A 12,061-nucleotide genomic window follows, 5' to 3' on the forward strand; every position below is an offset into this window, starting at 1 on the left:
TCTTTGCATCAATAGACGGGCCATGGCAGTACAAACTTGGGAATGGCTGTAAAATAATCAATTGACTGCACAAGGAGCAATACAAGCATCACATGGCTCTATGAAGGAAACCCATATAAACTTTTGTTTGTACGTATATAATGAATACATTTTTAAATAATCATAATTGTCAAAATCGAAATCTGTGCTAGAAAAAAAAAAAAGACTTTATACAATAGAAGTAGCAGATTTCCAGCAACAAAAGGATGCTGGAAATTCAAGATAAAGCTTTGGACTAAAGTGTGATTTCAATTTCATACTGTATTTTTTGATCCTGTGCATTGCTCCTTCACTTGAGGTTTATAAAATATTGATACTTAATGACAATGTATTGTCTTTGCACCTCTTTAAATTTTGGATGCACACTCAGTCAGTTTGGTCCCAGGCCTGGTTCCTTTAGAAACACATCTAAAAGTATTTGGACATTTATTCTTTTGTAGATTGGGAATGTGCAGTTTGTCAGAGTCCAGCTGTTACTCTTTGGCCTCTGCTCTGACGTCAAACCCCTCACACCTAAGAGAATTGGACCTCAGTGAAAACAGAGGCATAAAGGACTCAGGAGTGGAGCATCTGTGTGGATTTCTGCAGAATCCAGGCTGTCGACTGGAAACTCTCAGGTGATTATGAACATATAGCAGAATGACTCATTTTAAAAGCATAAGCATCACTGAGAACATAAACATTTTTATCAATGTTATTCAATCTGTTATTGCAATGGTTGTCAAAATTCACAAACTAGGAATTAGGATGCATCATAATGCCAAAGCATTATGATGTATCTGTAAACACATAATAATAATGTAATATATTATAATAAATAATATCCAATCAAAAATAGAAATAAAGGCATGTAGTAAGTAAAAAAAAAAAAAAAATGTTACTTTGATATACAACACAAAATATACAGTAGCAAGTAGATTAGGAGATTAAGATTTCTGTTTGTCCAGCTTCTGTCTCATGGGCATGTGAAACATTAATGGAAATCTGTAACCCACTTATTTTCAGTCAAATCAACCATTCTGAGAAGAATCTGGACCAGTTTGCTTTTCAAAATTATTATTATCTAATAATAATAATAATAATAATAATAATAATAATTATTATTATTATTATTAGTAGTAGTAGTAGTACAGCAGTACATAAGTCAACTCTTTTCAAATATTGTTTCTATAAAAAAAATCCTGCTTAATCCCATATGAAATGGTAAAGCCTGAAAGTTCTGCTTTCTGCCTGTTTGTGGTACAGTGAAGAACTTTGGTCATAATAGCTGTTTCCCTCTAGATACAAAGGTCATTTTGGGCTTAAATTGAAACTTAGAAACTTGGAAAGTTTTTCATGTACATTTGAGGCAGTGATATATGCAATAAAATACTTGAAAATTATCATTTCTGATGACAATTTGTCAAGCGGACAGACATTTTTTTGTCTTTTGGGGGATGTTGAGGGTGATATTTGACAGTAGAAAGGCAACAAGCCCCAAAATATTTTTCTCCTAGCTTCCCCCATGTGTCAGGATACACCATGTCAAATTTCAGGGTTCTTTGACCATGTACGCAGTTACAGTACCTTAACATTTACAGTTACATAATTTCGCGAATAGCTTTTCTTAAAAACTGTTTTTTTGGGTCCTAAGACCAAACGGGGTCAAGTTGAGGTTGGTCCCTATCAACGCGTGATGGCCCAAGATATAAGATAACAGGAAATAATTAGCGTTCTATATCCCTTTTGTAGTAGACTCAGATGAGCTGCAAACCTGATCAGCTTCACAGAGTGGTGTCTGGAGGTCCAGCAGTTGATGTAGCATCAAGAGCATGGGGGACAGAACACAGACCTGTGGAGCATTGGGGACAGAACACAGACCTGTGGAGTTTCTGTGCTGATAGGCACAGTGTCCTTGAAACTCTTCTCCAACCGCACACGCTGGCAGTTGGTGTCGGGCAGGTTGCCCAAGGGTGCCCAAGGAGTCCAGGTGCTACAGGATGAAGGGTAGGGTCAGGGTTATCACGTCCTCTACAGACCTGCTCTGTAGGAAAGGGGTCCAGGGGAGGGGGAGAGTGATGGACTTGAGGTCAGACAGAACCATAGGTTCAAAAGTGTTCATGACTACAGATTTCAGGGTTACAGGCCTGTAGTCATTAAGCCTAATTATCCAGGGCTTCTGGGGACAGGAATGATGACTGATGACTTGAAACAGGCTGGGACATGCCATGACTCCACTTGACTTGACTTCAAAGCATCAGTAGAAATCTTTAAGTTGTTCAGTCAGTTTCAGATTGTTTTATGTTTTACACTGACATTTGAATTCAGGGCTAATAGAATGATAGCATTGATAGCAACAAGAAAAAGCAAATGGACTTACATTACAGTTAGAAACTGTCTTTAGATTAGTGGCTAAACCTCTATATTTTATTTCAGAATTAAGTCATGCAGTTTGTCTCTGGCCTCTACTCTGAAGTTTAACTTCTCACATCTGAGAGAATTGGACCTCAGTGAAAACAGAGACATAAAGGACTCAGGAGTGGAGCATCTGTGTGGATTTCTGCAGAGTCCAGACTGTCGACTGGAAACTCTCAGGTAACTGTGAACATAGAAGATTGACTAAACTTAGTGAAATTATGAAGAAATTATACAGCATAAGTATCTTAACTGTTGCATAAATTGAACCATCTTTTGCAAAAAAGGTAAAACAAAGTCAACTAGACAAAGTTTTAGGAATGAAGGTGTAAAATTTGAGACTGACCTAAACACCGTTCTGAGAGGAGGAGTTAAGGCTCATTTGTGCTCTACGTTCTGGACGCACATATATAGAGGCTTCTGTCCATTCTTGTGTGTTGTTCTGTCCGTAGTCTGGTCGTCTCTACATAACATGTGGAATCTTAGCAATGGAGCAGTACACGAGTTAACCACTGGTGAAAGTAGGGAACACAGCTCCACAATGGAAGCTAAACTTTTAAAACGTGACTAGAACCAGCTGCAAAGCAAATAAATGCTTCCCTCATCTCGTTTTTCTAGATTATTTTCCAACAGATGAGTTTCTGGTGGTTGTGCAAATGCAGCCTTGTCTTTAGAAACATTTGGAAGCATAAATGCAGTCATGGTTATTACGTTTAGAATGCACAGATCTATTTACATACAAAAGTGGAGCATTAATGAGCCTTTAGCTTGGAGAGAAATTAGCCCACCACTGTTTTTACCTTAAAGTAATAATATTTATTTCTATAGCACTTTTCTAAACAAGTTCCAAAGTGTTTCACATAAAGTCACAACAGAATAGAACACAGTAATCAAGAAAATACAAAAGTTACTCAATGCCTATTGCCTTTCTGGATGATTTAAATTGTTTCCTAAAAATCCAAAGGCATTGAATCTGTCTAATGTCCAGGAAGAGGGAATATGTACAGAGAAGGTCCCCTTTAGTGACCGGTTGAGTCCTGGCCTGGGAAGAACCAGCAGGGCTCTTTCCCCAGAGCACAGGGCTCTGGGGAATGGAGGAATATGGAGTGAGGAGTTCAGACAAATACTGTGGCGCTAGTCCATTAAGAGCTTTAATAGAAAATTAACAACATTTTAAAGTCAATATGACATTGTACAGTGATCCAGTGCTTGGACTCAATAATAGAGGTAACATGCTCAAATCTGTGAGAACTAGTGACTAGACAAGCTGTAGGTGTATCTGTCATTTTAAAGTCCTGCTCTAAAGTGTGAGTTTTCAGTGAATCCCATAGACCCATCAAAGTTCCATGTCATCAGAACGCTCAAAATTCAATTGAAGTGACTACAGGCAAAACAAAGACCATAATGCATTTTCAACAACTGACTGATCTCACACATCTAGTCTTTAATGATTTTTACATATATGAGCTAAAGTTTGGAATTTTCAAGGTACAAATGTAATAATGTAAAATGTCTAAATCAAGTTTGTTACATTTCCTGGAATGGCATTACTGGGGCCCCACCCTGGAGAATAGAATTTTTTTAAATGGATAAAATAGTGAAATAAAAATCCCAGGATCATGTAGAGCAGGTTAATACAAACATTTTAAGACCAAAATGACGAGGCTCACAGCAGCAATAACAGAGAGAGGGGCCACAGTATTCAAAGTCAATGGAGCCAAAGACAGAACGAGCCAGAAGAGCCACATGCAAACTTCCTTTTGGAATGTGGTGGCTAGCACGTTAGCTATGTCCATTTATAAATACAGTCTATGGTTCCAGCTACAGGGGGATCCTCAGCCTCCCCAGTAAAGCCAAGGTACTGGAGAAGAGTGTCCGACTGATAGTTCAACCCAGTGGTGGCTGGTGATGTAATTTTTGGGGGAGGGGGGACACCAAGGCCAAAATTATAAATATATTTTATTCATATATGTATTATATATAGGCTATATAGTATTATAATGAAACAGAAACAGTCAGTCAGTTTGGTCACTATTGGCTGAACTATCAGAGCACAACACAGTCAAGCGCAGTTTTACGCAAGTTTACCCAAGTTTACGCAGCACAACCTGATCCACCGCTCATGGCCAGACCCAACAACACAGCGTAACACAGCGCTCACACCCATCCCCAACAATGTCAGCAAAACTACAATAAGAGGCTATGGTCACAACAGAACACACGGCATCAGCACCGCTCCTACAGCACACAACAGAACAAACTGAGCAACTCCATCGCACCCCCCAGCTCATTTACACACTATTTAACTATAAGACTATAACACTATTTACCTGTGAGACTCCGTGCTCAGATTTGTCCCAAACAAGGGATGGGCATGATTAGTCGATTAATCGATAATTGATCATTAAGAATTTAGTCGATTACATTCATTTTTAATCGACAAACCGAATATAGGTTGTTGGGTGGCCAAACATCCGTTTTTCCCCGGACATGTCCGGTGATGCTGGGTTCAAATGTCTTTTCATTACCTTTCATTAGGCCATTAAGCTCGCTGTGCACTCAGGTCAAACAAGCAAGCAGAAACGGTCAGCCTGCAACATGCCGAAGAGCATATGTGCAATTAATGACAACTTGTACTAGAAATTCCCCGCTTTTCGTCCCAGTTGGGACAAGTAGGAGGCCATGTGCACAGTGTGCAAAGCAGGGACATATGGTTCAGTGTTCAGTGGTGGTGCCAGGGACCTCAAAGCTCAGCAGGACAACGAAAAATATTAAAAAAGCTTTGCCAGGTGAGAGTATCTCAATCTCAATGCCCCCACCTCAATGAGACCCCACCTCCCACACCCCTGTACGGTGTCCTGGTTTTGACAAACAGAAATATGGCCACCCTAGCATAGCGTAAGGATATGAAGCTGCATCTGACAGCGCAAACACTGGAGTTGCGGCCTCATCAACAACCATCTCCAACACGATATATGAAAAGAACAGACTCACCATTAGCATCAACATCCCTCTGTCACTGAAAGATCACTCATATTTCACTGAGTCATGTCCTTTAATCCAACAGAAGTTGAACCACATCAGCGCACAAGAGCTGTTTTTTTTCTTTGCTTAGTTTATGCAAATTAGCCATGCGGTTTTAAGTTTTGTTTCTGTGAGACTTGCGCAAAGCTCTAGCTCTAGAGTGGTTCTGGTTTATATGTTGTAAAGTAATTTTTATATAAAAACATTAATGATTAATTGAAAATCAATCATAAATGTTCCTGACAATTGATTAAGAAAATATAATCAAATGCCCATCCCTACCCCAAACTAATGAAAACCAGCCTCTTACCTTCTCCAGAGACTGAAGCAGAGTGTTTCCTCTGTCCACTGTCCCATTGGTTCTGTCTCAAAAAGTGTATTGTCCAATACGAAGAGATGAAACTGGTCCAAATCCTGGTCCAGTCTGGTCCGTGACGCGAGGTCCAGGAGCCGAGTGCAGGAGCTGGTTGTAAAATTAGTCTTAATCCCACTTCCCACTTAAATCTGAAAGTTACACCAGTCCATATTAGCACTAGGGCACCAGGTGGACGTATGCCCTCTGTGCACTACACCCAGTGAAATTTTTATGCCAAGAAACAAGCAGGCAGAGGCGAATAGAGCAGTGAGCGACTGCCCGAGCCCCGGCAGCGAGTGGGTCCTGGGTCCTGGCGGCGGGTCTCTCTTGCACTCTACTGTGTGGAGGTTTAAGCTAAAGTCGCTAGCCGCCATTAGCCAGTGTGGGAATCAGAATAAGAGCCATAGTAGTTCTCCCATTCATGAGCCTGTAGCAGTAACATGCGTTCAGTGGAGCGTTACGACTGAACGGGACAGAGCAGCTGAACCACAATAGGTCAAGATGTGTGTTCATGTTTATTCAGACCAATCACTTGATTTCAGGTCGCCCCCGCCCTATGCCCCCAAGATGTAGTTTAGGGCTAATGTAAAGTAATGGGCAGAAGCAACGTAATGACGTCACATTTTCTCAAGACTTCAGGCTCTCTCATAGACCTCCATTAAGTCGCTCGGACCCACCACACTTCAATTCCAAACACATGACTCAAATAAAGTAATATGAGCACTTTTAACATGATAAAAATATGTCTATGCAGATACATGTTCAATTTTAAACAAAATATTAAACATATAATTAACTTAATATAAAATAGCAACTTTATAGTTTTTCTATTTATATAGGTCAAGTTAGGGAGTATGACACACTTGTGCCCTCTATTGACCAGCTGCCACTGGTTCAACTCCAGATTCAGGAGGAGTAGTGGAGTTTTTTGGCCTGGTCACAGAACACTGCACCAGTTCTATACTTTCCATTGAGTGCTGAGAGCTGCAGTACATGATTCTATTGGCAAGGGAAGTCTGGACCTCTCTGTTCCGACTGATGAATGTCAGTTAGTCAGCTTCTCTATTAAAGTATGATACCATTCTCCAGCCTCCAGTTCATGTTTTAGCATTTAACAAATGAGAAAAAAAAATGTATAACTTTAATAAATAAAATAACTTTCATGTATTTGACTTGCCTATCAATCTCACACTCCATGAGAGGGACAGGTGAATGGGTGTTTAAGGTAAGGACTGAATGACTTTTATTGATTTATGAGATTTATGATTCAGTCCCTACAGCCTATATACTCTCATCTTGGTGTTTTCTGGCATGACAGAATGCACCAACATGCACACCAGTCATGTGGTTTCAAAACAGTGTTGTGGAAATTACATATTGATGAATGATAAAAATATATTTGTGAAGCCTTGATGACTTATCAAATACAAAAATGTTTATTTTTGTTACAACAGCTATGGACCTCTCAACATCTCAAGCAAGTCTCTCTGAGAGTCTCTCCCAAGAGCATCTGTGCTCTGAGTATTTATAACAGAATGACAAAACATCATACATTACAAACACAGAGTCACATCTGTTCAGTCATGTGTTAATCAACTTTTACACTGGAGGACAAAGGCTTTCCTGGAGAGTGATGACAATTGTGTCTGCTGAGCTTCAGATATGTTAATGACTGCTCTGGGTCTCAGGGAGAAATCTCATTAATTTACCTAAAACAGATACTCATAAATTTCCATCACAACAGTTTTTTAGACACACATGAACATGTTATTTTCAGAGTGAAGTCCTGCAGTTTGTCAGAGTCCAGCTGCTCCTCTCTGGCCTCTGCTCTGAAGTCTAACCCCTCACACCTGAGAGAACTGGACCTCAGTGAAAACAGTGATATAAAGGACTCAGGGGTGGAGCATCTTTGTGGATTTCTGCAGAGTCCAGACTGTCGACTGGAGACTCTCAGGTCAGTGTCAGTTTATTAAAATGTTCAGGGTTTCCTTTCCCTGGATTTTGGTTCAGTTGCTTGTAGCCAAATTAAATTGCTTCCTTGTGGTCTTGGTCAGCCCTTCTCACCCTCTCATGACATATTCAGTGATATTCTCCATTGGTATAAACGTTTATCACCTTTCACTGTCTTTATAATATTTCTGCCACCTTGCGCATTCCCAGCAAGAGGCTCTTGTCATCTGTGATATTCCTCGCAGTGTCGTCTTCATTTTCTGGAGTAGGTACAGGAGTACAATTTTGTCTTTCCAACCCCCTGAGTTGGAGGTGACCCAAAAACTTGTCTTACAGTATTTCTTGTTGTCACCACAAGCCATGTTTACCCACTGGCTTCTTGGCGCCATGTTTTTTTTTTTTGTGTTTGCTGTAAGTAAATTTGCTGTCTAAGATGAGATGGGTCCATAACTTGTTAGCAAAGTCATTAATACGCATTAATATACATGTTTGGGTTTCACCCTTTTTGGGAGTATTCATACATTTCCTACAGACTGATCCTAAGCTTAACTATATAGTCATTTCTTGCCAAACAGTAACCTAAAGCCTATTTTAACCCATACCTCTGAACTTTCATGTTGTTGATCTAATAATAAAAAAAAAAATTACTTCATGAGGATCTGATCTTTGTTGTTTTAGCCTATTAATGATGTAGCTACCATCGTATACGGTTCTATACGAAAAGAAGATTACACCCTTATCATTACCTAACCCTAACCCTCTTCTGATGATAAAGGCTGAACATGGATTTTTTTCTGACTAGAGGGTCTTCCGATGATAAGGCTGACCCCGAAAAGATAGATGCTATTGTACTGGTGTGTTTTTTGGTTTGTTTGTTTTTTCAGATTGTCCAGCTGCAGTTTGTCAGAGTCCAGCTGTTCCTCTCTGGCCTCTGCTCTGAAGTCAAACCCCTCACACCTGAGAGAACTGGACCTCCGTGAAAACAGTGATATAAAGGACTCAGGAGTGGAGCATCTGTGTGGATTTCAGCAGAGTCCAGACTGTCAACTGGAAAAACTGAGGTATTTATAACATGATTGTATATCAAATATCGATCAAAGTGCTCTTTCTTTTGATTCATTTTTGTGAAACACTTCTTTTGTAAATTTTATTTTATCTCCGCCTTGAACTGCCAACTTAACATGATGGCAAAGTTTGCATACCTGAATGATCCTAGGCACTCTGTTCGCTGGGGGTAGGGTCTTCCTTGGCAAATAGGGGGCAGGTGAAAGATTAGACTAAGAGAAGTTCACATATCTCCCTATGTACAGAAAACAAAACAAGCTGGAGTCAGACTGGGGGCCAGGGCTGGAATGTGATTGTCAGGTAGCCAGGCTCACCAGGTGATGAACCCCTCCTGCAGAGGGACCGTAAAGGTTGGGTGCTGCAGCATATGTGGCCGAAGATCTGCAGAGTAAACACTTTTATGGAATGAACCATTTCATCACCAACTAAAACACCAGAGCGGAGTGAGAATGCTAATGGAACAAGTTTTAGATAGAATGAGCATGACAAAAAATTTATGAAAGCATAATTTTTATATGATGTGCAAACAAATATAGTTATATATAGCTTATAGTTCATTTTAGTGCCCAACACATTAGCTAAATGCTCTTTGCTTTGCTAGCCAGGTGTACTCCCTTTTTGTCTGCACAGCACATTTGCTGTGCTTTGTGGTGTAATTTTTATTTTTTTTATGTTTCTAACAACATATTCAATGTTATTATTTCTCTCCTAGATTCAATTCCTGCAAAATATCAAGATCCAGTTTCTCTTCCATTAAAACAATTCTGAAGTCTGAGTCATCGTCACTAAAAGAGCTGAGCTTGACTGTTGATGGAGATCCTCTTTCTGACGAGAAGGACCTTGACCGCATTGGAAAATGTCACCTGGACATTACTTTTATACCGCTTAAGTATGAGAACACTTACTATGACGATGAGTATGATGAGTATTATGAGGATGATGATCAAGATGAGGATGAAGATGAAGACAACTTTTTAAATGATGATGATGACATTTCAAATGATTACAACGAAGACGATATCGAAGACTATGACGAAGACAATGACGAAGACAATGACGAAGACAATGACGAAGACTATGACGAAGACTATGACGAAGACAATGACGAAGACGATGATGATGAAGACTACGATGATTTTTAAGAAGGTGTAAACTTTGACTACGACGATGTAAACAATGACTATGATGACAGTGATTCAGATGATGCTTATTTATATTATGACTGGTAAACACATGACTGTGTAGTACACATTGTATTTCACCTTACATGAAAGAGGGGGTAGTGGTACACTTCTATTCAGAGTTTGAGTGACATCAGACTGGGGGTGTTCTGCATGTATCTGTAAGGTGGAGTGTCCAGGGACATACCAGGGTCACACCATGCACACATTAGCAAAAACTGCAAAATCTTTTAAGACTCAAGAAAAAATAAATACCAAATGGATTTAAACAACACATTTTCAGGAGCCTGTCATCAATATGAGCATTCCTGTTGTCCTGTTTAGGTGTTTGATTTTCAAGAAAAAAGTGAGAGATACTAAGTTCAGTTACGACAGAGACTTAACTAACTTGTTTATACACAAATCATCTCAGCTGCTGTAATTTCAACCAAGTCACCTGTTGTAGTTCCAACTAAGTCAGCTTTCTAGTCAGACTGTGTTAAAGATCAGATTAAGTCTAATTTAGTGCGTTCAGAACGTTGATGACATCAGCTGCAAAGTATCAGTGGGGCAATAACAAACAGCTGGGCTCGACATTAACGGTTTTCCACCAGTCCGGGGCAATTAAAAGATTTGTCCAGGAAGTGCTCTCCTCTAACTAGTTACCCAAGCGGGCAAGTGAAAAAACACAGACACAGTCTAGACCACCATAAATAATAACACATTGTTTTGTTTGGTTTTGTTTTTCGCTGTTAACTTTTGCAGTCTTTACTTTACATCTTTTCTGTATATTAAGATAACGTTTAACCATCACTTCCGCTCAGCTTCTTAGAAACGGCAGATTTGAGATGGGTCAGTAATTTTCCAGCACTCTGGTATTTTCTTTAAAAGATGCTTGATGACCACCACAGTTTTTAAAGCTCTTGGGAATGTTCCAGATTTAAGTTTAAACATGTTAATTATGCGAATGAATGGTGAAAGTAAACTGTTGAGGACGAACTTTAAAAATCTAGTGGTAACACGTCGTGGCAGCAAGTAGATGAACTCAGACTGGTGACGACCTCTAAGACAGTTTTGTCAGTTACAGGTGCAAAGTGTCTCTGTGGCTGCAGCTTGTTATTTGTGTTGTGGAATTGATGCCACTTTTGATGCTCTGAACTTTGTCATTAAAGAAAACTGCAAACTCATTATACTTAGATGTGGAAAATAGTTCTAATGGCAGTGGAGCTGGTGAGTTTATTCATGTGTTTATTGTGTTTACTGACATAAACGTTGTTACTGCAGTTCCCAGTGTCAGAAAAATAACTCTCCCTTATTCTACACAAACTGTGGATACAGATGTGCATCTTTTCTCTGTAAATCTCATAATGAACCTGGAGGTTTGGCTTGCTTCCCTCTGGCACAGGAGGGTTCAAATAGTGCTCTGGAGAGTTACTTAACCATACACAAATGACTGAGAAAACCAGTTCAAGCATGATTTTGATAAGGGAACAAACAAAAAGTTGATTTAGCATAAAAATCCCCTCTTTATGTCTTTAAACCAGGTACAATTTTGTGTCATGTCTACTAAATGCAAAATGTGCATTTGGTTTAGTTTATTTTGAGTTTATGGATCAAAGTTAATTTTACAATGTTTTACATAGAGGTTATGCACTTAAATCATTTTCATTTGAAAAATTTTCTGGTCACTTCCCCTCAAATTCCATTTGTAATGTTTATTTCTACCTGATTGCAGTGACTGTTATGGTTTTGCAGGTTTGCCCACTGTACATAGGTCACCATTTTATCTATCTTTGTGTGAAAGTAAATTTAATGGGAAAACCAACTTTTGCATGTGTAAAATAAATTACTTTGACTTTATCCCAGGCTCCAGGTTCATGATTTCTATCATCTCGGGCTGCGTACTTTCCCTCCTGAACTTTAACTGCTGCACCTCCAGTAACAACTCTTTTTAAAATGATTGTTCTGATCTGTCTATTTGCCGATTGTGTATTTTTAGTTTGGGCCCTTTAACTGAAAACTAGACGTTGCCCCTAAAGGTCCTGTGCAGTAGTACACACAGTACAAACTCAGC

At 39.4% G+C, this 12,061-nt stretch overlaps 1 protein-coding gene across 1 annotated transcript; it reads left to right on the plus strand.

The window, feature by feature from the left end:
- The first annotated feature begins 27 nt into the window (after positions 1-27).
- Positions 28-11,661, plus strand: LOC110166167 (NACHT, LRR and PYD domains-containing protein 12-like). The gene is made up of 6 exons (XM_055159771.1): positions 28-129; positions 480-656; positions 2,455-2,613; positions 7,590-7,766; positions 8,647-8,823; positions 9,540-11,661. The coding sequence occupies exons 1-6, from the start codon at positions 101-103 to the stop codon at positions 9,967-9,969; spliced, it is 1,149 nt and encodes a 382-aa protein (XP_055015746.1). The 5' UTR covers positions 28-100; the 3' UTR covers positions 9,970-11,661.
- Positions 11,662-12,061: the final 400 nt, after the last annotated feature.

Source organism: Boleophthalmus pectinirostris, unplaced genomic scaffold, assembly GCF_026225935.1.
Source record: "Boleophthalmus pectinirostris isolate CB_2022bp ecotype Guang Dong unplaced genomic scaffold, ASM2622593v1 HiC_scaffold_2720, whole genome shotgun sequence".
NCBI classification, from domain to species: domain Eukaryota; kingdom Metazoa; phylum Chordata; class Actinopteri; order Gobiiformes; family Gobiidae; genus Boleophthalmus; species Boleophthalmus pectinirostris.

Excerpts from the sequence above, each read along its gene's own strand:
- LOC110166167 (XM_055159771.1), top strand. The coding sequence starts at position 101 with ATGAAGGAAACCCATATAAACTTTTGTTT. Across the intron at positions 2,614-7,589 it reads TGTCGACTGGAAACTCTCAG|AGTGAAGTCCTGCAGTTTGT; the intron begins GTAACTGTGAAC and ends TGTTATTTTCAG. Across the intron at positions 7,767-8,646 it reads TGTCGACTGGAGACTCTCAG|ATTGTCCAGCTGCAGTTTGT; the intron begins GTCAGTGTCAGT and ends TTGTTTTTTCAG.